Source organism: Coregonus lavaretus (assembly GCF_964263955.1).
Source record: "Coregonus lavaretus genome assembly, chromosome: 17".
NCBI lineage: Eukaryota > Metazoa > Chordata > Actinopteri > Salmoniformes > Salmonidae > Coregonus > Coregonus lavaretus.
In genome coordinates this window covers 15,210,934-15,238,386 of record NC_140004.1, presented here as the reverse complement: position 1 = coordinate 15,238,386, position 27,453 = coordinate 15,210,934, and the positions used below count along the sequence as shown (strand labels likewise).

Below are 27,453 nucleotides of genomic sequence, written 5' to 3'. Positions count from 1 at the left end.
GTCAATGTGTTTTTAAAATGTTTTAATTGCAAGTATCAGTATTACATTTTGCAAGTTGTTGGTTTGATTATGGAATGTCAGCACCAAAATGATCCAGAAATCTCTCTAGTGCAATATCTTAAGGAAATACAAGAAAGGGTAAAGTTGGAAAGGAAACAACAACAGAGGAGGGGGGGGGGGGGGGGGGGGGGTTAATATTTCTGGTGGATTTCATCAGACTTAATTGATTAAAGGTGGTTTTTAGGCAGCAGCAGCAGTCAGGTCCGCCCAACAGATCTCAACACGGCACAGGTCTCTAACCGCAGTGTTCAGAGCAGTCAGACAGGACGTCCTTCTCACTCACTTGTTCAGAGTTGCCTTATCTCAGACTGAGACGGAGTTCACCACATGTCCTTCCATTTATAGTCTCTTTTAGGACAGTGGAAATGATATATCTCTAGAGGAGGGCCTGTCCCTCCATCTGGACTTTAAGACTCATAAGACTTTCATCACTTCAGTTGTTGCTCATCCCAGCCAGTCAAGATCATCATCTTCATCCTCTTCATCGCCAAACAGAGGGGCTGGGGGAGGTTGCCCCTTCAAGCTCTGAGAAAACATGGGAAAAGTATATGAAATGTGAGTTGTGTTCAGTAGTCCTCTGCTGACCAACCACAAAACACTGTTCAGAAATAAATTAAAGTAATTCAGAACAAGTTCCAGTCATAGAAATTCAACAGCAAAGAATGCCACTGAATTCGATCCCGAAACCATCTTTGCGTTACCTGATGTACTATTCAGAGTAAGCCATGAAACAGATAAACATAGGCTTCACTGACAAACAAGGGGAACAGAAGCAGTGTGTAGACATCTGAGATAACTGGTGTGGCTCTACAGATCCTTCCTCACCAGCTCATCATCCTCCTCCTCAGTGGGTAGGGGTTTGGTTTGGGCTGTGCTCAGGAAAAATGGCTCCTTCCCATTTTCCTCTCCTACTCCCTCAGTCAGACTGAGAGAATAGTAAAACACACAAGTGTGAATGGACATAGAGGGAGGGGTTAAGAGGAGGTGAGAAAGAGATATATGCAGGAATTCATGCAAGGGACAACAGACTTATTACAAACATAGATAAGGCTCAGTTAAATTAAACTTGGTTGTGTATTAGTTCACTGGTCTCTATAGAACTCACCTTGTTACTTTCCCAGGACTATCATGCAGAGGGCTTGGTGGAGGTGGAGGCTGTGTTGGAGGACCTGTGGCTTTGGAACTAGTTATTTCCATTTCACCCAGGGGACCCTCAATAGTCACACCCACTTTCTTCACGTCTGGGCTACTTGTGTCACCTTTGGACTGAGTTTGCTGTCCCATCTCAGAGGGCAGATTCTCCTCAGGGTTTATGTCAGTGGGTTCCGAAGGCTCTGTGGTGATCTCTCCCTGTGGCTGGGGAGATGGTGGTCGTGGCTGGGTTGAGAGTGGTTGGTGCTCTGGATCTGTGTCGATATCTGCCTCTGGCTCCACTCGAGTCGGTTTCTTCGTCTCTGGTTCTGCTTCAAGGTGAGCCCTCTCCTGCACATCTCTGGGGTCTCCCTCCCTCTGCACAGGGGACTCACTAGGCTGCTCAGGCTCTGTCCTCTGCTCCTCCTCTCCTTCCTTCCCATTCACATGGACATCCTGTGGTGGTCTCTCCTCTCTATGCCTCACACCACTGTCCACCTCTTCTTCTTCTTCTTCTTCTTCTTCTTCTTCTTCTTCTTCTTCTTCTTCTTCTTCTTCTTCTTCTTCTTCTTCTTCTTCTTCTTCTTCTTCTTCTTCTTCTTCTTCTTCTTCTTCTTCTTCTTCTTCTTCTTCTTCTTCTTCTTCTTCTTCTTCTTCTTCTTCTTCTTCTTCTTCTTCTTCTTCTTCTTCTTCTTCTTCTTCTTCTTCTTCTTCTTCTTCTTCTTCTTCTTCTTCTTCTTCTTCTTCTTCTTCTTCTTCTTCTTCTTCTTCTTCTTCTTCTTCTTCTTCTTCTTCTTCTTCTTCTTCTTCTTCTTCTTCCCTCAGATGGGATGAAGGTCTCTCAGTACCGTTGAGCAGTTGCAAGGTAACACTCTGTAAAGGGTCAAAGACCAACATTAATTCACCCAAATCCTTTTCAGGCCATCTTCATTGTGAATAACATGGTATTAAGACATAACAGTTTTGGTCATTGTCCTGAAGAGATGCTGTACCTTTATGGTGTTGACGATTACTCCGAGCACAGTGCTGCCTGTGTAAGTCTCGTGTAGGTCAAACTCCCCCCTCAGAGAGTGAAACACTCCATTCATTACACGCTTCACCTGCCAGGAAAACAGGGCCAGGGTCAAAACATGAAATACAGGTTTATTTATTTATTTATTTTTGTGTCGTACACCAATTAGTGCGCAGCCCGTATGGGCTTATAAAACACTATTTCTTTAAGTATGTGTGAACAAAACACATATATATATTTTTAATGCATAACAAAAGTACAGCTTTCACCTTGTCACATCATACAAACTATACACTTCTCCTTCTCCCGAGGCTTAGAAAATAAATTGGGCGATGTCGAAATCTCCTTTTCTGAAAAAGAATACTAGCCTGTGTTCGTCATGTAGCCAGAACACCTCAAGGTGAGCATTTTATTTATATTTTTTTAGGACTGACCTTTGGCCTTTTGTTAAGTTCAGACTGACATATGGGTCAGGGCTGTAGTTCTCTTTGACAAGAATGTATGTTCTAAGTTTTGGTTTAAACCAAATATCTACTGCCCATTTTTCCAGGTAAGAAAGACACAGCTGTCTGAATGAAAACATGTCTCTGTGTCCCTCTCACCTCTCCAGCAGTGTCCTGTCCTGCACTGTCCGCTTGGTCCCCTTGCTCTGCCAGCCTCCTTTCCAGCTCAGCCACTCGCCCCTCCAGCTTCTGTCTCACAGCTGACCACTGCTCCTCCAGGCTTGAATACTGAGAGAGCGAGCGAGCGAGAGAGAGAGGGCTTCATAACATTATGGAGAGAGTTAGCTGCTAATGCTATTACTAACACGTAACCAGATCAATACCTTTTCTTGTAGGACCTGCAGCTCCTCGCTCTGGCCCTGCTGCTGTAGCAAGCACTGCTCCTCTGAGTCCCTGGACTGCTTCAGAGCTGAGAACTGTTAGAATGAAAGGGAGCCAGTTAGGGTTCCGCACCACTAGACTCTCATAGATTAAAGCTACACAATAATGAAACTTCACAGCCTTGTACTTATGTCGTTCCATTGTTGTAGAACAACAGTAACAAATCCCCCCTTAGCCACACATTATAAAACTATGTATGAACTCAGGAGTCCAAAGGGACGTCGTGAGAGAGAAAGCTTTGTGTACGGTATAATATGGGTTAGGCTGTTGACCTTTTCCTGTAGCTGGGTCAGTCTCTGCTCCAGTGTGTTTCTTTGCTCTGCCAGGTCGGCCATCTCACGCCATTGCTGCTCCTTGGCCGAGGCCAACGCCTGCTCACACTTCTCCTTCCACTCCTCTTCCAGCTCCGCTTGCAGTTGGGCTAACTGGAACACACATGCAAAAACACAGACACAAGCAGTCAGGCACACACACAAAATTCTCAGACAAAAAAGCGTATCCAAAAGGAGATTTAGCTGTGTAAATATATTTGTGTTATTATTTATCACTTCCTCCCCATAGACAAACACATATACACCAGTGTTTCCCCTAGGACTTTTTTCAGTAGCGGTGGCCAAGTTAGAGTAGGGGGGGTGGGGGTGTTGTGATGGGGCTGAGAGAAAGGAACACACTGTTTTAAAGCTCATTTCCTTCAATTCTACACATTTTGCCATGGGGCTGAGAGAAAATGTGCAGTTTTAAAGTAACTGTCCAGTGCAAATCTCTCATTAAAAGTTCATATTCTGTTAACTCACACCCAAATAATGTTGTTGACTCATCCTATACTCATGTGGCCAAAGCATAAATTGGAGAAAAAAAAAGAAGAAAAAAAAAAAACACACCTCAAACTTGTATCTCAAACAGACCGTTGAAAATACGCTTGCTATTTCATAATTAGAGTATGATGTTATACTTCTGAGAAGGATGAGCTGGCCAATCAGCGGTCTAGAGGAGGATGAGCTGGCCAATCAGCGGTCTACTCGTATTAATATTTTAATGACCGGTATACGCCCACACCATTCTGTTGTTGGTGTACCCCCACACCATTCCAACACAGAATAGCTGCTTTTTAAGATATTTAAATACAATTTTTTGGAAGGAAAACTATTTCACTCATATTGTAAGTAATTATAAGGTCATATTTCATAGGAATCTGGAAACACTGGACAATTACTTTAAAGCTAATTTCCTGCAATTCCATGGCAGTTTGCCATGGCTTATCCAGTGTTCTTATGCTATCTAAGTAACTCAAACATTATAATGTAATCAATACGGGCCCCATGCCATGACATTATTAGAATTTTAGATTCTCCCTATGTAATAACGTTTCCATCCAACCATTTCATGTGGATGAATTACCTGAGGCATGAAAAAAGTCATGACGGGCTGATTGCAACATGAAATGCCGGTACAGTTTTATAAATGCTGACATACAATTTGTTCGTTCGCCATGGTGGACTCTTTTGTGTCTGTAAAGTTAATTATGCGAGAAATGACGACGGAAACACCTTTATGCGCAAATATTGATATAATAACCATCATATCGAAATAAACTTGGAGTCACGTGATGATATGTTGTGTGGTCCTCCCACTACGACTCGGGAAAGCATGCAGTTTATTAGACTACAGATGAAATAAGTTATGATGAACTTCACAGGGTGGTGAATGTGCAAGGTGATGAGCTTGATGTTCCTTTCCAATAAATATCGAGGGTCTTATTCTGGGGACATGATGATCGATCCTCTGTCTCTGTACAACCCTGTGTGGATGAACCAGTGAGAGCTGGTCAAACTTTTAGTTTTCTGCCATTCTCAGTGCAGGTGGTACATAAAGCCCTGAAATCCTTAGATCAAAGAAAGCCTGCAGGTCCTGATCTTTTGGATCCCTGCTTTTTAAATCTGGCAGCTGATTTCATAGCTGAACCACTTACATATCTGTTCAATCTAACCCTGGAATGTAATGAAATTCCAAAGATCTGGAAATCAGCATTTGTCCTACCACTTTTAAAAGGGGGAGATCCAACTCTTTTAAATAATTATAGGCCAATCTCAAAGCTGTCACCCCTGGTGAAAATACTTGAAACCCTTGTAAGTGAACAGCTAAAAGAGTTTTTATTTACTAACTCTATTTTATCAATGTATCAATCGGGCTTCAGGAAGAAGCATAGCACAATTACAGCAGCCATGAAGGTTTTAAATGATATCACTGAAGCCCTTGACAAAAAACAGCACTGTGTCTCACTTTTTATTGATCTCTCTAAGGCTTTTGATACAGTTGATCATGCTATACTAAGGCAGAGATTGTTGAGTGTAGGTCTTTCGGAGCATGCAGTTGCATGGTTTGCTAACTATCTGTCTGATAAAACTCAGTGCACTCAATTTGATGGGCTTATGTCTGTTAAATTGTCTGTCCTGAATGGTGTGCCCCAGGGCTCTGTACTTGGTCCTCTCTTATTCACTATTTATATTAATGATTTAGACAAAAATGTCCAAAATGCACAACTTCATTTTTATGCTGATGATACTGTTATTTACTGTTGTGCCTCATCTCTTACAAAAACTTTCCAGAACTTGCAAACTGCTTTTTATACTGTTCAACATACCTTGTGTCAATTGAAGCTTATCCTCAATACTGACAAAACTAAACTAATGGTGTTTTCTAATGCAAGAAATAGACCTCTGAACCTTTCACCTGTTACTACCTGTCAGGGCAAGGAGATTGAGGTTGTAACCTCATATAAATATCTTGGAATTCTAATTGATGACGGCCTCTCTTTTAAATTGCATATTCAACAACTTACAAAAAAATTGAAGCTGAAATTGGGATTTTATTTTAGGAATAAGGCCTGTTTTTCTTTTGAAGCCAGAAGGAGGCTAGTATCAGCTACATTTATGCCTTTACTAGATTATGGGGATATTTTATATATGAATGCTTCCGCTCAGTGTTTGAGATCAATTGACACTCTTTATCATGGTACTTTGAGATTTATTTTAAACTGCAAAACCCTTACGCACCACTGTACTTTGTATACCAGGGTTGGCTGGCCTTCTCTAGTCACTCGTAGGCTCAGTCACTGGTATACTTTTATTTACAAAGCCATTTTGGGTTTACTACCTTTTTATTTGGGCATTTTTATTGTTCAGAAATGTGGTGGGTACTCTCTTCGTTCACTGGACTTTATCCTGCTAACTGTTCCAAATGTCCGAACTGAATTTGGTAAAAGGTCTTTTATGTACTCTGCGCCATCGTCTTGGAACACCTTACAAAATAATTTTAAACTGGAAGAATTTGTCCCGATTGGTGTTTTTAAATCTCTGATGAAGGATTTTGAGGCTGATTCCCTGACCTGTCAATGTTTTTAATTTGCTGTTTTTGATATTGTTATACTCTTGTGAATTCATGAATGGTTTTTTACTAGATTACTTGTAGTTTTTCATGTTGTCTGTCTGTAATTTTTTGTAATGACTTGGTGCTGCCTATCTTGGCCAGGACGCTCTTGAAAAAGAGATTTTAAATCTCAATGAGCCCTTCCTGGTTAAATAAAGGTTAAATAAAAAAAATAAATAAATAAAAAAAATCGATGCTTAGCTGCCGTTTGACAAATACAAATAAAATAAGCTCTTATCCGTAATAATCTCATAACGTAGGTAGCCTACCCACACTGTATCTGCAAGCTGTTGGTTAGGCTAGAGCGCATGTGCCAAGACCAGAGTGGACCAGCTAGATAACACAACCGTTTTTGTGATAAAACCATCAGTAGAGTGGAAAATGTGATGGAAAACCATTTAACTTGTATTTTTTATTCAGTACATGGGATCTTAAAAGATCATCACGCACAGCCTTTTATCCGCAAAAAGTCATTTTGATGGAAACATCTCTAGTGGGCAGCCCGCCGCTGCTAAATTAATATCGGGGAAACACTGTACACCCTGTACAGTACCTGTTCTGAGGCTGCCTGGCTAGTGCTGGTCCTGGCCTTGCGGAGCTGTGTCCTCAGACTTTCCATATCCTGCTGGCTGTTCCTCCTCAGCTCCTCCATCTCCTCATCACAGCGCTGCCTCTCCGCCTGCCACTTCCTCTTCCTGTCCGACACCATCTGAGAGAAGGATGAAGATACCCTTAGACACCGATCTAACGTCAGTTTTAGGTCCTTCTCCCACTCTAATGGTTAAGGTTATGGTTTAGGATTGAAGAGAGCTGAGCTGAGAACTGTAAGCTGATCCTAGATCTCTGCCTCTGGGCAATTTCTACCAGGGACGTCTGAAAGAGGCCCACGCACACTGATGTAAGCATTGGTGCCCAAATCTAAAAGACAAACCAACAAGAACAGTCACTGTGTGCCATACTCACTCGTTCCATACTTTCTTTGTCAGTCTTCAGGTCCTGCAGCTCCTCCTCCATGTTGTTCACCCTGAGATCCATTTCTTTGCATTTCTGCTTCTCTGTGCGGTACTGAGCCTGGCCTCTCTCTGCTGTCTCCTTCAGCTCTACACACACACAAACCCCTTTAGTGACACTTCCTCCGTCTCACACCAAGATGAACACACTCTCATATAAAACATACTCTCACTGACACCTCTCTAACCCATCTAAATAAAACACATTATGTTTATAGCACATCATTATGTAAGAGCAGCGTATACCTTCCAGTTGGGTCTCTAAGGAGGAGATGCGTGTGCAGTGTGTGTCGCTGTCCTGCAGGACGGAGGTCAGTTTGCTCTGCAGCTCTGCAGCCCTCTGCTGGTGAGAGGTGGCCTCCTGCTGCAGCTGGGACACCCGTGCTGTGCACGTGGCCAGCTCCTCTGTCAGACGTACCTGAGGGACAGAGACAAGCACTGTTAGTCACCAGTGTTGTCTGTCTATACAATACACAACCCAGAGACAGGCTGTGTCCCAATAACCTAACATTGCTTATTTTCCTCATCTTCTTTCCTTTATGATCACTAATCTGACTGGAAGCAAAGCAACATGGTGGGAACTGTCAGTGTCTAGCCCTTTTTCCAGTGGTCATGAAGGAAAGGCGACGAGGAAAGGAGGCCATCTCAGAGTTTTGGGACACGGCCATAGACAGTGAGTTGACAGTGGTGATGGTGATTGGCTGGACGTGATGATGAGTGAGAGACAGAGTTAACATGGCCTCTAACCGCATGACCCTGTAGGAAGAAGATGAAGATGACTGATAATGAGGAGGAAAGGGTTGAAGAAAAAATGTAATCAATGAAAAGTTAGTGAAAAGGGGGACGGGGAGGAGGATGAGTGGAGGGAGGCAGAGAGTGAGCTAACAGGCTCACCTGGTCCAAGCCCAGGTCCTGAGGCAGAGCATGCTGGAAAGAGAGAACAGTCACTACTAAAGGTCCTGAGACTAACATAGCAGGACAAACAGCCAGGAGCACTGGCTGGAGGTGTTATTCTGTTAGTCTAGTCCCCAGACATAAACGACACTGAAATCCCCACAGCCATGTTAGATACTGTAATAAACCCTTTAGTCACGAGAATAATTCCTAGAGCCATCGTTATGGATTAAATAATCACACCTCATATTGGCACTGGCTGGGAGAGTATAAGGGAACGTTAGTTCATCCTTGCAGGGTGATAACAGTATATACAGACGTAGGGTGGGTGCTGTGATCTACCTTATCCTGCTCGGTCTGCAGCACCCGGGCCTGGTTGTGTTCACTGGAGGACTTTAGGGAGACATTCCTCTGCTCCATCAGCAGGTTACTCTGCTCCATGTACCTGGACAACAACAGGGAAACTCAGCTTGAATGGAAACGTGGCTGTGTTCGAAATGGTATCCTATTCCCCGATTCTGTTCTGGCCAAAAGTAGTGCGGTAGATAGAGAATAAGGTGCCATTTCAGATATGCCCAATGTTGTCCTCTTCAGTAGATCACTGTAAGTCTTACCTCTGGTTCTGGTTGATGAGCTCCCCGATCTTGCGGTTCTGCTCCTCTATACGTGAGCTCTTCTCGTACACGTCCTTCTTTAAAGATTCATTTTCCTATAAAGACAGTTACACATTTAATGAAAAAAAAGAAAGATATATATTAAAGAAATTGAAAGACTATACCTGAATGATTCTTTGGATGTTGTGCATTATCATGGCGGTTTCCATAGTGATGCTGGGCATAGCCAATGAGTGGCCTCCTTGCCTCTGAAGGTCGTCAACCTGTCAAAACATGAGGATCGATGAGAAGTGGAAAACTGATGTCACACTGGAGGTGGAAATGTCTGATAAAAAGAGAGAAATACCCTTCATATTATTGCTGACCTTTGAAGCCAACTGGTCCACTTTATCTGCCACTTTGCCGACAGCCAATCGGATCTCAGTGTTGTGCTGCCGAGCTTCAGCCATAAGGAAGGAAGTGACCTCACCAGTGCCTCCCATGTATGGTACTGTCTGGGTGGGGTACATCTGGCCCATTAGTTGAAGTTGAGAGGGAGACATAGAGGACTGTGGGTAGGCGTAAGGCTATGAAAGAACATAATGGACTGATTTAATGGTAACAGAGAATAAGGAGAGCTTCATTAGAAAGGGAGGTTAGCCTTAAAGTCAATACAAAATAGCATGGAAATTAGTTAAATTGTTTGACAGTTGAACGATGAAGATGACATGGGTCATTCTCACCAGAAAGGCATGGGCGGAGCCTGACATCACAGGCTGCGGAGCGGCAGATGTCATAGCAACAGGCATCAAGGCAGAGGGCGGTGCCCCGTGAGGGTGAGAAAGCACTTGAGAAAAAATTTAATATGTACAATTCAAGACATTGGTCTTAAAAAACAGTGATATTGGCCTATCTATTGGTCAGCTAAACATGGAGAGTGATGACTCCAGCAGAGGTTGTGGGAGTGCTCACCTTGCACTGGAGCTTGGGGGACAGTGGAGATCTGTACAGGAGAGGGAGCAGCAGGACGCTCCTTCACTCTGGACACACTGGGGTCCTGGAGGTAGACAGAGATTTTCTCTCAAATACTTTTCTCAACTAATATACTGTAGGTGCAGCTATATGGAGAATAAACCCCTTGGACCCTTGATCTCACCTCCATCTCTGAGTCGCTGGAGTCTGGCTGAGAGGAGGGGCCTGCCATGAAGGGCAACATGGGCTGGCCCATCTTGGCCATGCGAGAGATCAGCTTGGCTTTGGTGGCATCTGGATTCTGGAGCAATGGGAAGATTAAGGAGTAGGTTATACGTCATCAGCCTGATAGGGCTTGGGTTAGTAACAGGTCAGCTGTGCCTAGGGCTGTTGCGGTGACCGTATTACTGCCACACCAGCAGTCATGAGTCATGACCGCAGTAAAATTCCACGTGACCGTTGAGTCACGGTAATCTCCTTTTATGCACTCCTTTTATACTACCACATGCTTTGGTAGTACCCAACTTGCTAACTACCATCAGGTTCTAATGGCCTGGTACTCAGGGATCTATTGTCCCTGTAACCACTCTGACATAAATACAAATGCATTCGAAAATCTAATCAAAAAACATATGATCAAAACTGTAGGCCTATAGTACTTTTAAAACTCAGCTCACTGTGACTGTGAATTTGAAGAAAGAAGTTCAACAGCAGGTTGAAACAGTGTAGAACATGGTTGTTGTGGATGTCGTTTCAAAGTCTAACAAAGAAATGAACAGTGCTTTCTAAGGTGATGATTAAATCAAAACACCCATATGCATATTAGCGCTTATGCATAGGAGCCCAAGCCCCCCCCCCCCCCAAAAAAAAACTGAATTAAAATGATGATTGTGCCGTTATATAATACAAAGCCTACTGCATATTACATATTATGCAGGCCAGAAAAACTGGTACATACTGTAATTGGTAAACAAATTCAAGTAATCGTCTTTGAGTGTGGACTGTATCATTATACATTCTGGATGAACTGGTTACCTTCTGCTACTCTCCTAAATGTATATCCATGATTCTGGGTGAGAATGTATAGCCCTAGGTGATGCTGTTGGTTCATTGATTGGGCAGGGTGGCTAACAGTTAGCCTACAATGAGTGAATTTGTATTTGATTTTGAATAGCCTAGTAATAGGGATTTTTTTTATATTTTCATAAATAATTGAGTGACATTACCTTCACTCTCCTTTATTCCTTTCTTAAGCACACTGACGGGCTGTCAACAGTTTAGTGAAATATGTTTCGTTGTGAAAACATGTTACTATTGATGTTCCCTAACAGATTTCATTTGGTTTCCCAAATTAAGCACTGGGTAGCTGCAGGAACAAGGTTTGAGAGCCCATGGCATACAGAGTTTAGGCAGAATATCACCTGTCGGGCAGCGAGAGCATGCTCCTCAAACAGTGGCTGATGCGTGGAGTGAAATAAGTGTTATATTTATTTCTCAGCTGCTCATATTAAGCACATGCTCCGCTATAAAACCGAAGTAGCCTACAAAATGGACCGGCAGGAAAGTGTGCAGCCTCCATTCGCTATTGGAATGCATACAGGTGACATATTTTCCCCCCTGCCCCTGTTCCTGCCCATTTGATAATGGGCCATTCTAATTTGAAACTCATATTAAAATATTAGTAAAGACAAGATTAAATTGAGAAAAGTCTGATGGGTGAAAATATGATCACTTGATGAGAGAACAGCTGTGCAGCCTGAGGCAAGGAACAGAGTGGCTGTTTTTTTTTTTTTTTTATCAATAGCCTATAGTCGCATCATGCAGCCCATACAGTGAGGGAAAAAAGTATTTGATCCCCTGCTGATTTTGTACGTTTGCCCACTGACAAAGACATGATCAGTCTATAATTTGAATGGTAGGTTTATTTGAACAGTGAGGTCCTCTGTAGCTCAGCTGGTAGAGCACGGCGCTTGTAACGCCAAGGTAGTGGGTTCGATCCCCGGGACCACCCATACACAAGAATTTATGCACGCACGACTGTAAGTCGCTTTGGATAAAAGCGTCTGCTAAATGGCATATTTTTATTATTATTATTATTATTATTAGAGACAGAATAACAACAACAAAATCCAGAAAAACGCAACATATACCCAATACACACAAAAAAGTAAGGAATGGGATTTAAGAATATATACATATATGGACAAGCAATGACAGAGCGGCATGGACTAAGATACAGAAGAATATTATAGAATAGAATGCAGTATATACATATGAGATGAGTAGTGCAAGATATGTAAACATTATTTAAGTGACTAGTGTTCCATTTCTTAACGTGGCCAGTAATTTCAATAGGCAGCAGCAGCCTCTAATGTGCTAGTGATGGCTATTTAACAGTCGGATGGCCTTGAGATAGAAGCTGTTTTTCATTCTCTCGGTCCCAGCTTTGATGCACCTGTACTGACCTCGCCTTCTGGATGATAGTGGGGTGAACAGGCAGTGGCTCGGGTGGTTGATGTCCTTGATGATCAGTGTGATGGCATTTGCATCGTCTGTGGATCTATTGGGGCGGTAAGCCAATTGAAGTGGGTCTAGAGTGACAGGTAAGGTAGAGGTGATATGATCCTTGACTAGTCTCTCAAAGCACTTCATGATGACAGAGGTGTGTGCTACAGGGCGATAGTCATTTAGTTCAGTTACCTTTGCTTTCTTGGGTACAGGAACAATGGTGGCCATCTTGAAGCATGTGGGAACAGCAGACTGGGAAAGGGAGAGTTGAATATGTCAATGAACACACCAGCCAGCTGGTCTGCGCATGCTCTGGGCCGGCAGCCTTGCGGGAGTTAACATGCTTAAATGTCTTAATCACGTCGGCCATGGAGAAGGAGAGGCCACAGTCCTTGGTAGTGGGCCTCGTCAGTTGCACTGTGTTATCCTGAAAGCGGGCAAAGAAGGTGTTTAGCTTGTCTGGAAGCGAGACGTCGGTGTCGGCGACGTGGCTGGTTTTCTTTTTGTAGTCCGCGATTGTCTGTAGACCCTGCCACATACGTCTCGTGTCTGAGCCGTTGAATTGTGACTCCACTTTGTCTCTATACTGATGTTTTGCCAGTTTAATTGCCTTGCGGAGTGAGTAGCTACACTGTTTGTATTCTGCCATATTCCCAGTCACCTTGCCATGGTTGAATGCGGTGGTTCGCGCTTTCAGATTTGCGCGAATGCTGCCGTCTATCCACGGTTTCTGGTTAGGGTAGGTTTTAATAGTCACAGTGGGCACAACACCACCTATACACTTCCTGATAAACTCAGTCACCGTTTCAGTGTACAGTGGGGGAAAAAAGTATTTAGTCAGCCACCAATTGCGTAAGTTCTCCCACTTAAAAAGATGAGAGAGGCCTGTAATTTTCATCATAGGTACACGTCAACTATGACAGACAAAATGAGATTTTTTTTCTCCAGAAAATCACATTGTAGGATTTTTAATGAATTTATTTGCAAATTATGGTGGAAAATAAGTATTTGGTCAATAACAAAAGTTTCTCAATACTTTGTTATATACCCTTTGTTGGCAATGACACAGGTCAAACGTTTTCTGTAAGTCTTCACAAGGTTTTCACACACTGTTGCTGGGATTTTGGCCCATTCCTCCATGCAGATCTCCTCTAGAGCAGTGATGTTTTGGGGCTGTCGCTGGGCAACACGGACTTTCAACTCCCTCCAAAGATTTTTTATGGGGTTGAGATCTGGAGACTGGCTAGGCCACTCCAGGACCTTGAAATGCTTCTTACGAAGCCACTCCTTCGTTGCCCGGGCGGTGTGTTTGGGATCATTGTCATGCTGAAAGACCCAGCCACGTTTCATCTTCAATGCCCTTGCTGATGGAAGGAGGTTTTCACTCAAAATTTCATGATACATGGCCCCATTCATTCTTTCCTTTACACGGATCAGTCGTCCTGGTCCCTTTGCAGAAAAACAGCCCCAAAGCATGATGTTTCCACCCCCATGCTTCACAGTAGGTATGGTGTTCTTTGGATGCAACTCAGCATTCTTTGTCCTCCAAACACGACGAGTTGAGTTTTTACCAAAAAGTTATATTTTGGTTTCATCTGACCATATGATATTCTCCCAATCCTCTTCTGGATCATCCAAATGCACTCTAGCAAACTTCAGACGGGCCTGGACATGTACTGGCTTAAGCAGGGGGACACGTCTGGCACTGCAGGATTTGAGTCCCTGGCGGCGTAGTGTGTTACTGATGGTAGGCTTTGTTACTTTGGTCCCAGCTCTCTGCAGGTCATTCACTAGGTCCCCCCTTGTGGTTCTTGTGATCATTTTGACCCCACGGGGTGAGATCTTGCGTGGAACCCCAGATCGAGGGAGATTATCAGTGGTCTTGTATGTCTTCCATTTCCTAACAATTGCTCCCACAGTTGATTTCTTCAAACCAAGCTGCTTACCTATTGCAGATTCAGTCTTCCCAGCCTGGTGCAGGTCTACAATTTTGTTTCTGGTGTCCTTTGACAGCTCTTTGGTCTTGGCCATAGTGGAGTTTGGAGTGTGACTGTTTGAGGTTGTGGACAGGTGTCTTTTATACTGATAACAAGTTCAAACAGGTGCCATTAATACAGGTAACGAGTGGAGGACAGAGGAGCCTCTTAAAGAAGAAGTTACAGGTCTGTGAGAGCCAGAAATCTTGCTTGTTTGTAGGTGACCAAATACTTATTTTCCACCATAATTAGCAAATAAATTCATTAAAAAATCCTACAATGTGATTTTCTGGATTTTTTTTCTCAATTTGTCTGTCATAGTTGACGTGTACCTATGATGAAAATTACAGGCCTCTCTCATCTTTTTAAATGGGAGAACTTGCACAATTGGTGGCTGACTAAATACTTTTTTCCCCCACTGTATATGTCAAGATTATTTTCGGAAGCTACCCGGAACATATCCCAGTCCGCGTGATCAAAACAATCTTGAAGCGTGGATTCCGATTGGTCAGACCCGCGTTGAATAGTCCTTAGCACAGGTACTTCCTGTTTGAGTTTCTGCCTATAGGAAGGGAGAAGCAAAATGGAGTCGTGGTCAGATTTGCCGAAAGGAGGGCGGGGGAGGGCCTTATAACCATCCCGGAAGTTTGAATAGCAATGGTCGAGGATTTTAGCAGCGCGAGTACAACAGTCGATATGTTGATAGAACTTTGGCAGCCTAGTTCTCCAATTTGCTTTGTTAAAATCCCAGGCTACAATAAATGCAGCCTCAGGATATGTGGTTTCCAGTTTGCATAAAGTCCAGCGAAGTTCTTTGAGGGCCGTCGTGGTATCGGCTTGAGGGGGGATATACACGGCCGTGACTATAACTGAAGAAAATTATCTTAGGAGATAATACGGTCGGCATTTGATTGTGAGATATTCTAGGTCAGGTGAACAGAAGGACTTGAGTTCCTGTATGTTACTACAATTACACCACGAGTCGTTAATCATGAAACACACACCTCCGCCCTTCTGCTTCCTGGAGAGATATTTATTCCTGTCTGCGCGATGAACTGAGAACCCATCTGGCTGGACCGATTTCGACAGAATATCCCAAGAGAGCCATGTTTCCGTGAAACAGAGTATGTTACAGGCCTTGATGTCTCTCTGGAAAGAAATCCTTGCCCGTAGTTCGTTGACTTTGTTAACCAAAAGACTGAACATTAGCGAGTAGAAAACTTGGAAGCGGTGGGTGATGTGCGTGCCTCCTAAGTCGAACCAGCAGGCCGCTCCGAGTGCCTCTCCTCCGCCGGCGATGTTTTGGGTCAGCAGCTGGAATCAGTTCAGTTGCCCTGGGGAGAGCAAACAAAGGATCTGCTTCGGGAAAGTTGTATTCCTGGTCGTAATGCTGGTGAGTTACCGCCGCTCTGATATCCATTCGTTTTTCCCGGCTTTCTGAGCTAATAATGTACAAAATAATACATAAAAAAAACAAAATACTGCAAAGTGTCCTAAGAGCTAGTCGCGAGGCAGCCATCTTCGTCGGCACGGGACTTATAAGCATATCTTGTCAGCTAAATGAACAAGCCTACAGCCTATGGCATGGAGCATACATAACATAGGCCTACAGTAGGCCAACTCATATTCTACTGAAATACATTTTCTTCATATGATAATGTTTCTTTAGAGTCTAAGACGTTGGGGGAGGGGGGGTGCTAAGCTGACATATGGAATAGTTTTAAGATGGTCATACTATGGATCATTTAGCTATTTGATTTGGAATTTTAGGACCCCTTTAAGGTATCAAACATTTTAATTAAAAACATATTTAATAAAATATTGATTTTGGCCTTTACTACTAAAGCCCATAGAAACGCATTGAATAAAACAAGGTTTTGAAGGTCTGTCGTAAATCTAGGAGATATAAAAAATAAAATAAAAATCAGGAAATACATATTTTTAAAAACATATTTAACCTATTTTTTTGGGTAGCACAAAAACTACCTTGGTACTTCAATTTGTTTTGGTTTTACCGGTTTACCCGTTACCTTCAGACGGGTCCTGTGACACTTGTGGGGGTCCTAGAACAAAACAGAGAACACCATTGTGTTCGTGAGAATCTCCCCTTTCCACAGTGGGATCCCATTAGTTTGTAACCCAAACGGTTTGGACGCTACCAAACAGAAGTTGGCACATCGACTGTACCGACTTCAGACGAATCTACTGACACTCATGTTCGTGAGAGTCTCCCCTTTCCATAGAGTGGTCATAACAGTTTGTAGGTCAAACCGTTCGGACGCTACAGACGTTTACGTTAGAAGACTGATTTTTGGAATGTCTCATGGTCTGGCAAACACCGCTCTAGCTCTGCCACCTTTCACTGCAGATGCAGAAGTGTGACACTGGCGGATGCAGTGGATTGAGACACATCCAATGCAAAAAGCAGATATCTCTATCTTAAAACTGACGGATTTTGCTGGATATTTTTTTTTTGTAACTTAGATTGACACACCGACGCGTCAAGCGACTCTAGGGGGAAAATAAATAATGGATTTATTGTGATGGTGTATATTACATTTATTTATTATACTTTTTTTTTTAAAGGCGCGCATCAGCGGCTTGTATGGGTGGAGGCCTGGAGATGCTAAACGTGTTTATGTTAATTAACAGTCAATTACTGTGAGACCAGCAGTCTTTGGCATGACAATAATCGTCTGACCAAATGTCATGACCGCCACAGCCCTAGCTGTGCCTGTTTTATATTAAAGTCTAATGTGACTCAGAAGAGAAAAAGAGAGAAAGTACTCACTGTCAACTGTTCACTGATGGAATTCGACTTTGCCCGAAGTGGTGGTTCCCTGAAAAAGAGCGGATGAAAACAATGAGGAGTCGAGGAAAGAGGGACAAAGACAGAAAAGAGCTGGGGGAGTTGGTTGTGAGTGTGTTTAGGTAGGCCCCTGCTCTTACCCTGGTCTCCCGGGGCTTGTAGCAGGGGGCTGAGCGGGCCCTGTCGGGAGGTCCGGACCCAGGTTCTCCACACTGGGGGCAGGTGAGGGGGCAGCAGAGTCCTGAGACCCAGCACTGGCCCGGTCAGACCCACTGTCCTTCGCCAACTTCACCTGGGGACACAACAGAGGGGCATGACGAGACAAAGACACTCATTAAATATGACCTTTGGCTTAGAGTTATTGGACACTCCCATTTCAGAGATGCTGGAGGTCCTACCCGTCGTATCTCTGCCTCAAAGATGAGTGTGCTGTCTGCTGGGATGCGACTGGCCACTCCCTGGGAGCCATAGCCCAGACTGGGGGGGATCACCATGAGACGCCGGCCTGACTTCCTCATACCCAGCATGCCCTCCTCCCAGCCCTAGCAATCAAAGAAGAGAGAGGAAGCTGTGCGTTCCCCATGCAAGTCTGGTAGCTCTGGATAAGAGCGTCTGCTAAATGACTAAAAATCTAAATGTAAAATGTATAGAATGCCCCTACTATTATTTTGAACAAAAGTGTCAGCTGTGCCTATACAACCCAAATTATTCACCCATAGGACATAAATTACTCACCTTAATCACTTTTCCAGCGCCAAGTTTCAGTCGTAGCAGCTTGTCTTTGTTCAGGTTGGAGTCAAACACCTGAAACAATAGTTGAACATTACAAGAACACTGCTGTACCACTAGCTCCCAGGGCAAAGAGGACACACAGCAATGTGCAAAGCACTAATCTCTAATGGCTCAACACACACAGCTATATCTTACCTGTCCGATGGCATGGTTCTGCATGAGCCAGCCTGTGTATGTCACCTCCAGGAAATCTCCATTCTCAACTCCCTGCCCCTCCCCTAGTGTCAGGTCCTGCACCACCACCATATCCAAGGACGGGGCGCTGTTCACTTTTGCCAAACACACCTAAATCAAAGAAATAGCCAATTTAAATCACTTTTATACCACTCTCCATTAAAATGTTTCTACACAGATGAATTAAACATGAACTACGCTTAGAGTCCATCTGCTGTCCATCACCTCTTTACAAAAGTCTGCAGCAGCTTTCTCTGTGTCAAACATAAGGGACCAGTTCTGGCGCTGGTCATCATAAAATGTGCAGTAGTTGCTGGGCTGAACCTGAAGGAGACAACGGTAGAGAGTGAGAGGCGAGATTCTTTTATAGAAGCTTACTGGCTCTCTTTTCACTTGCTCAGCTTCCTCTGACAAAAACTCACCGTAAAGATGAAGCCAACATGAATCTTGGCCGCAGTCACTTGTTTCTGCTGACTGATGTAAAGCAAGAGTTTGTACTACGAGAAAACAGACATGGAATGTTTTGATCATTGGTAGCAAACTTGCATGATGATAAGCATTTTCAAAGCGACAGAATTCTCATGAAAATTGACAGTTTCCAATAAAAGCACAACTCTGGTCTCACCTCTTTTGTTGTTTGGTTACCCAAGACTGCAGCTCCCAGCTTTCCTTGTTCCTGATACTGTCCGTTAAGACTGAACAGAAAGATGCACCATCAGTTATGGAGTAAGTCATGAACTCAAAACCAAGGAATGGGTGTCATGATGTCACGGGATCCACGGGGTGGTATTTCTAGTTATTTTTACAGTTTAAAGATACTCACTATTTGAAAGCATGGATAGCTGTGGCCAATAATACTGCAGGAGCACCAGGAGGGGCAGCGGGTTTCTGGGCAGGAGGACCTGGAAATGAAAACATGCAGTAAACACATCTCAGGTTCACCTGAGCATTTTAACCTCACTTTGGTCACATTTCCTTGCATTGCTCAAGTTATAATTTTACCTGGATTCGAGGTCTTCCTGGGCTGTTTAGGGGCTGTATATTGAAATGATTCATTCCCCTGACTTGCTGCTTGGTCCAGTCCAAAAAGTGATGCCAGCTTTGCTCTGAAATAACACAGAGGAAGTGATATTTAGGTTATTTCTGTAAGCCTATTATCTGCAATAGGCCTATTGGTGTAATGGGGTAGACCTACTAGGCTCTCTCCTGAGTGAAGTTCAAAAATATTTTATCAAAGATATCAATACACCATATTATGTTCCATAGAGACAAAAACATCTAATTGGATAAAAAGCTAAAAGGTATTCTGTTATTTCAGCAGCTGTGCTCTTTCATGGTTAATAATTTCCTGGCTTACTGTTCCTGATAACACAAAAAATGTAAGTGGAAAAAGTTATTTATATTGAGCAGAGAGAACAAAAGTCCCATGCCCAGTTGACACAGCAACCACACACTGTATATCAAGACCCATGCCCAAACAATAGAGAAAAGCTGCTCTTATGAGCCCTTTCATCTGACAGACTGAGGATATCTGAATCCCAATACAACTGCCTCCAACAAGTCAAGTCAGCATTCCATAGTTAACACCACAATGACTTGTTCATGTTAAAAAGTAAAGTAGCCAATTTCCACATTTAACAGGTCGTTGAATGCAAGATGACGAAAACACTATACCATTAATGTAGGTTATTTTATCACAGCAGCTCTTACTACGATACAATATCTTACACACTAGAATAGCCTATATCATCATGTATTGCAACATCATCTCTAACAATTTCACATTGCCATAACTGAAGCGTAAATAGATGGATGACAATAACATTTTCACAGTCGCTATTAGAACCAGGCTATCACAAATTAAAATAGTAAAAACGCCCCATAACCTTCCTCAACTGCTACAGACAGACCACCAGTGGCAAATTTGGCTAATGCTGTGTTCGTCATCAAGACAAAAAACATCAGGTTTTACTTTAAGTCTTCCCTCCAGATCAGGACGATACTGACCCTTGGATCTCCCTCCACAGGTAGTCATTATCCCTTAGAGCAGAAGACATGGTGGACACCTTGAAGCCTGTCTTTGTTGCTGACGGCTGGTGGTGAAGAGTAGCCCGTTTAGCCTACACGTGTAAGGCAGGCACGGGCCACCCAACACACTGCTTTTCAGTGTTTCCAGAGTGTGCTGAGCTGATATGAAGGAGCAGGCAGCCCTCGCCCTACTGGCCCTAACTAGCAGCATGTGAGAGGAATTAGGAGCCACAATGCTTGCCTCCCCCCTCCTTCACTGCTTCTGGCCCAGACAAGCTTTATTCCTCCAAATCATATTAGCTGAGGGAACTATTGCCCCACTAGCCAAGAAATGCTAGAGAGCAAATCACATAGACCCTAGTTGGTAGTTAGCCTGCATTGTACAAGTGATTTATAGCTATGCATTTCAGAGCAGACATAGCAGGCCTATTAATCCAGCAAATGTGATACTGAAACTCTTTTTGAAGTGAAAACGGGCTCACAGCCAAAAAGGAAACAGATCTTGGGGAAAAATCCCAAACGACCCAAAACCTAGGTTCTAGCAACTAGAGTGACCTGCATCAGTTGCATGAGGCACCTCCTACTGTACATTCAAATCCCGTGCAGTACTGTGTCTCTGGGTAAGAGGTGGAGGACAACGCCTGTCTCACAAGGCTCTGGCTGAGGATGCGCGAGGAGTCAGTTGAGGTCATGTCACCCTTCCCTTCGATTATTATTGTGCAAGGCATAGATGCGGTAAAGAGGTCAATCGAACTCGACCAAAACAATGGATTGCCATGAAAACGCATGTGGGAAAGATCCCGAGTCTCCTCATTGCCCCCCATTAAAATTAGCCTCCATTTAGGCTATTATTTATGTATATTTCACACTATGTTGAGGTAAACATTTTAGTATAATGCTTGTCAACCCAAACACATGTTCATGTCATCGTTACCAATCAACTGCATTAAAGTTATAAACGTATTTGACTACCACCACCGATTTCTGTATGCTAGTTATGAAGCTTATATGAATGGGAGGTAGCATTTAGCAGTCACTGAAAAGGGACAACTTCTACATGTTATGCAGCTAAAACAGCCAAATATACCCAAATCTGACTTAAGTAACAACATTATGGGCCTCTTACAACACATAAATCATGACGGATTTGAGGAATATCCACTTTGTTAGATCAGATTTGTTGAATGTTCGCCATTCTGGTAAATGGAACGTCTGTGCACCTGACCTGCTCACGTCCATAGAAGGGTTGGTTATTTAGCAACAAAAAGACGCGCGCGCAACCATTGGGCAAAATAGCCGTTGCCATAGATTGTTGACAACATGGAATCTATATTTGGTCTCCAATGTTTATTGAAAACATAAATACATTTGCACAATGACCACTTGTCTCTCAAATACATTATAATAGTTGTTGGTTAGTTAGCTAACGAATTTTTTTGCCATATTAACATGACAGGAAATCAGTCAAAACACTTCAAAACAAGACATGGTATCATGAACAAGCTGAAACGAGTCACGACTCTCCCACATGGCAATGTTTATGTAAACTAGCTAGCTATGTAGCTAGCTGGATGGCATTATGAGAGAAAGGAAACTCACTCACCCTCCAGTAGGTGACAGAAAATCTCCATCCTCGTCGTCAGCGGCAAACATTATGAATTGATTTGCTATAGAGTAGCAGAATACTTTTTTTCTCAGATAGTATGATGTGTCTTGGAGTGAGAACTATAATACTTCTTGAGAAATAACAACGCTATGACTGCCACCGCTCACTGAACTTGGATCTCTTCCTGTTCAGACCACCTGATCCATGGTACTGTGAATTTTTCTGCTCCGGGGTAAATTGAGACACTCTTTAAATTCCGTTTCCGTTTGACACACAGCGGCAGCTTTTCCTTTAGGTCTGACTGCAGGTCCAGGGTCAGTTTATCCAAAATGGGGTTATTGGGCTTGTGCAGAGAGGAAGAGGCGAAGCGGTAATTGCCCCATTAAAACGGTAATTGAAAACGGTAATTGCCCCATTGGACTGATCTAGAGTTATTTATACAGGAATCTCTAGCTTATCCAACCAAAACCACCGGAATCAAACAAAAAATGACTCTAGATCAGCCCAATGGGACAATTACCATTGCAGTATACAATGATAACCACTAGAGTGAACTGTTACTCCAATTTAAACATCCCAGTAATAGCAGAAGGTTACACCAAAAAAAGAACAAACTGGCATGATGGAACACTAACTACGGGGAGGGGGGAAACATTGTAATTAGGATGCTTATCCCATTGAGTACATTTGCATGTGTCAACAGGCTATTTTATTTGAGTACTATTACAAAAGGATGGGGGAAAATGTATTCTGTCTCTATAATAGCATTAACAGGGCATATCAATGTGGTCCGTGTTTAATCAGTACACAAACATCCGTATTGGAGATGGATGCTCTTATCTGACTTTTGGCGATGATTGAAATAAAAGACAGATGTGGGGGGTGGATGGATCAGCACCTCTCCAGTGGGGTCATTCAGATTGTGGCTTTCATTAGGCCTACAGTGACAAATGGTTTTCCTAAAAAATAATCTGTCATCAGGTTGAAAATAGATCTAATTTATATTACATAAACATGACCACATTTCTTGCTATTAAGGATAATTCATTTTAATACCCATGTCTTACTTCCTTGCCAAATTCATTACAAGAGATGATCTGTCATAACAGTACCATAAATCCATGTGATTGATAATTTGATGTTGTTTTGTTATCTATTTTTGATTGACACGTTCATCCCACACAGAACATGAATGGTGTTATGGGTTTGATTGGTGTTGTTGATCTTTTGAAATAGTTTGAAAGAAGCATTTACGTAATTGTACAAAATAGTAGGGCTAAGCAACATAATTAATAGCACAGAATTTAGTAAGTATAAGTACATGTCTCACTTTAATAGTAAGCAATGAATTCATATTCATGACCAAAAGTACAGTAGCTAGGCTACATATCAGTAAATAATTTGAAGATTTGAGCCTGAGAAATGAATATTGTCTTTGCATAGCCATTTGTTAGAATGATATGCCTATTGGCTATAGATTTTTATACTGGATAAAAATGGATGCACTGGTTGTGCACACTGATCTGCGAAACAATAACATTACTAGTTCCTGTACATTTCTGATGAGGTTTTCTTAACTCAGAAATCTATTTCAGCACAAGTACCAAGAAAGCAGTCAATTGAGAGACATGATCTAAAGGTAAGATGTTGCATTTGTCACGCTTAAGTTTTGTGCTAACCAAGTTTAACATGTTTATTAATGTACCTATTCCCTCTCTGTCGCATCACCACTCCAAAAGCAAAATAAAACACATACACACAGTCATATTAAATATATACATCAATCTCATTTACGCTCTTACATTATTTACATGGGATCATTTTACAACAATAATCCTTTAGACTTTTGGGCATTTTAAGTATCTTCACATATTAAAAATATAAAAAATATAAAATTCCATATTTTTACTCAATAATATGAGTCCAATTTGTTCTGTACTAGGCAGCAACCTGTGATTTCCTGTTCCGTTTCGCGCGACAGGTGGGTGGAAAACTGATGAACTCAAAGTGTTTGATTCTGTCCATGTTGGGGAAAGGTAGTGGGCCCTTGTGTAGCCTCTTGATGAAATGGACCTCTCTCTGGTTCTCCCTCGTCTTTGAGGCTTTGATGGGTCTCCCTTTCCTGGTGAAAGCCACATACCAGCCCTCATACTTGGCATTCTGGAAGGCAGTGTAATTGTTCTCCAGAACAATCTCTGTGAAGATACAATCCCTGCTTCTTCCATTTGGCTGTTGAGAGGATGAGAGAGAGGAAAGACTTAAAGTCAGAGTGCCACTACTAGAAGGCATATAGATCAAAACAACAACATCTGGATAGGTTAATTAAAGTATGTCCCTCTGAACTACATTGCTATTATTTTGGAATACTTCAATGTTCTCTTGAAACACCGGAACAGACTAGTTTACTGTTATGATGTTTACTTGAGTTGTATCACCATCAAACTAATGCAAACAATGTGTACAAGACAAGCTCAAATCCATTGTATCTACATTTTCTGACGGTTTCATAAAAACTACAATGAAGATGCCGTATCAGTACAGCCTCCTCCATTTCAAAACAATAAACTATGAACAGTGAATGATGTATGAAAAATTAAATACATATCTAAACCACACCACAATAACTATATTGTAGGAGTTGTGAGAAGTATTAACAAACTATTCCTCTCAAACCTCAGGTTTCCAAAGGACAGGAACCGCCAGAAAGCTACAGCCTTCAGCTGTACTTATTTATTCACTAGATGAAACTAGAACCTAGTCTTTCAACACCCCGAAAAGATGTTGAGAGATGAGACCCTTTACTTCTCATGGCAAGCAGACAACACTGAATACATATTTTCCATTTCCATGAAGGAAGTGGAGGGTTGACTTCTGACCAACCACCAAAGTGTATGAGGAGAGTTTATCCCATGCCTTGCAACTGTACATCTGCTACAGTTGGAAATATATGTTGGGTTGTCTCCCCATCACCGACCCTATCCAGGCTAACGAATGACATTACAAACAAGTGTCATTATAACACAATATGAGCCAAATACGTCTGCCATATGACAGGGAGAAAACTGGTTAGTAAATATATCCCTTTTATTGCAGTTTCACTATTTCACCCAACTCTTCAAACTATTTTTCTATTTGTTGAAAGAAAACTTCACTTAAAGAATGTACAATCACAGTTACATAACAATTACCATATAACTACGAAACAAGCAAGCTCAACTTTGAAAGTGATGTGGATTTGATATTATACCTTTCCAACCAGTTTCCCCTTCCGGTTCATACAGAGGTAACGTCCACTCTCTGCACCTTTGATCCGAACCCGACTCCCAAAGGTGTCCGTTTCTACAAAGAGACGTGCTACCACACACACATATCCATATGAAAATACAACAATGGTGTGATAAATCCAGTATGTCAATTAACTATATAAGTATATTTTGGACACTCCTTATATCATATTAAAATTCTTATATGGAAGTGGAATGAAAATTCAAAACTGTAGGAAGCCAGCAATAAGCTGCCCTAACTGGCCTACAAACAACATATTGAAGAGAGAAGATCTCAACAGCCTATGATGTGAGATATTATGGGTTTCGGGTTTTGAGACATTAACAAGCCATTGATATGATTAATTAAGTGTTATTATGCATGTTTGAAGACAAAAGTAATGTAGGTGGAATACACAAATACCAATTGCATTTGTCCTATTGGTCCATTGATTTACTCCCTCTGGTTAATTAGGGCTAACAACAGGAATGTGTATTGGACTTGGACAAAAGACTTGGCCTGATTCGCCAGACGAGATTTAGATACTGTAGGTTGGCTAAATTACCATACAGCCCCATACAGAGGGTGGGGCTAGCATTAGCTGGGCATGTAGGCCTTGCCTAGGCTGCAGACCTCTTCATAGACAGACAGCATATTGCAAATGCAGTCGTCATCAAAAACTATTAATAAGCCTTGCATGCATGCGTCCGACTGGTTGAAAACAAATACTTTTTTATCCAGATTTAGCCAACATTGTGTCATGGCCCTCATGGGAAGAGAACAACTTACCGTAATTGTTGCCGTCCTCAGCAGTAGCGGTGACCCTCTTGCCCTGTATCTGGACGTGCTTCCCGCTGGTCCGGCTGTATAGTTGGTAAACCCTGACCTGTCGCCGGCTAAACTGGTCTGTCACTGCGCCCTGCTCCCTCACATACTGGTTAAAATTAGGAGACGGATGATTCTCCCCCTTTTTATGCAAAGGGAAAAATACATCACTTATAGGATTTTCTTCTAACCTCTAATTGAAATGTTTTCTAAAACAAGCCAACCACTGCCTGACTCCAGAGATTCACTGAATAACAGAATCCAAAAAATACAAAATCTGGGATTGTAAATTATTTGGTTAAAAAAAGCATGTTATCAAATATTGTGTTGCATTAGGCCTATAATAAATGCATTCAGAGGCAAGCTGCCCACTTAAAAATAACAAGCAAATCAAGACATTTCAAATATGACATTTATCATCAAATGCCTATTAATAATAATTTGTCTAAACTATCTGCACGGAACATTGAAAGAGGGTTTACCTGAGCATGGCACCACAGCACGAATAAATGAAAAGATCTGCGAAACGAAATCACAATAAATAAAACATCACCAACAATCAAATGTTTTTCGATAAGGATGTTTCAAAAGGTAAATATTCTTACATGTAAATACAGCGCTGATTTATTCCATACATTCTCTTGTTATTTCATCCAATTGCAAATGTATTTCTTCACGGAGAGCAAGAGACCAACAGATCCAAAGTAATCCAACAGAATGTAGCCTCAAGTAATGCGCTTGACCTGTCCAGTCTGTGTCCCTTGTTAGTTTATGAGTTTTATTCCATTCACACACCAACTTTCAGATGTGAAACACCTTCTTCAAAGTTTATAGGAGAAACACATCATGGTACGCATATGAGGAAAATGGTAGGCCTATACTCCAATTACAGCAGGTGTGTTGAAGTGTGAAGGTCTTCCTGAGAGTATCCAAAAAGTATGCAACCAAAATAGTCACCGAGACCCATCATACAAGTCCAGTGGAAAAAACTATTAGGCCCTAACTATTGTCATTTGGATGTTTATTCCAAGAGAAAATATTGTCCCCCATACGTAGCGCAATGTAGCCTCAAGTAATTCCAGGTTTAAAAAGCCCTCTTACTCATAGCGCGTCTTGGCCTTTTGCTGGGCAGTGTTTAAATGTTGAAAGGCAGGTCCCTCCCATGAGCTGGTTGTCGGAGGTTTTGTATTGTGGGTGGGCAGGGCACAGTGGCCTGTAAAAAAAAAAAAAAAAAAAAACAAGGGGCTAAAAGTTTTGTAGCTCCCGGGTAGGCCTACAGATGATAATGTAATTCACGTTGGGTATGTATTAAGCACAATATTAGGCATTCACGGCAAATTAACCAACATGCCTTATGCATATCAGCATGTACATCATCTGTTTTTATTTTCTTATTTTATGAAATATATCCTGTTTTTCATCTCTTGCGCTCGCTCGCTCTCTCACTCTCTTTCTCTCTCTCTTCTCTTTCATGACGGATGTAAATGCA

General features: G+C 42.3%; 2 protein-coding genes across 2 annotated transcripts; both read right to left on the bottom strand.

Moving 5' to 3' along the window:
* Nucleotides 1-22,103, bottom strand: LOC311144812 (FK506-binding protein 15-like). Its single transcript, XM_084180954.1, has 29 exons — nucleotides 21,873-22,103; nucleotides 19,244-19,347; nucleotides 19,065-19,143; nucleotides 18,867-18,936; nucleotides 18,664-18,738; nucleotides 18,467-18,565; nucleotides 18,203-18,352; nucleotides 18,011-18,079; nucleotides 17,674-17,817; nucleotides 17,416-17,567; nucleotides 17,258-17,306; nucleotides 10,167-10,283; nucleotides 9,983-10,067; nucleotides 9,754-9,857; nucleotides 9,397-9,597; nucleotides 9,196-9,294; nucleotides 9,032-9,126; nucleotides 8,760-8,862; nucleotides 7,770-7,941; nucleotides 7,477-7,613; nucleotides 7,067-7,222; nucleotides 3,360-3,512; nucleotides 3,030-3,122; nucleotides 2,806-2,934; nucleotides 2,184-2,291; nucleotides 1,999-2,064; nucleotides 1,166-1,689; nucleotides 886-985; nucleotides 1-585 (listed from the first exon to the last, which is right to left on the bottom strand). The coding sequence occupies exons 1-29, from the start codon at nucleotides 21,920-21,922 to the stop codon at nucleotides 505-507; spliced, it is 3,564 nt and encodes a 1,187-aa protein (XP_084037080.1). The 5' UTR covers nucleotides 21,923-22,103; the 3' UTR covers nucleotides 1-504.
* Nucleotides 22,104-23,813: 1,710 nt separating this feature from the next.
* On the bottom strand, nucleotides 23,814-26,601 carry LOC311144808 (fibroblast growth factor 17-like; the record flags this gene model as incomplete). The annotated part of the gene is made up of 5 exons (XM_084180950.1): nucleotides 23,814-24,104; nucleotides 25,123-25,229; nucleotides 25,929-26,106; nucleotides 26,447-26,483; nucleotides 26,570-26,601. The coding sequence occupies 5 exons, from the start codon at nucleotides 26,599-26,601 to the stop codon at nucleotides 23,814-23,816; spliced, it is 645 nt and encodes a 214-aa protein (XP_084037076.1).
* Between the last annotated feature and the right edge of the window lie 852 nt (nucleotides 26,602-27,453).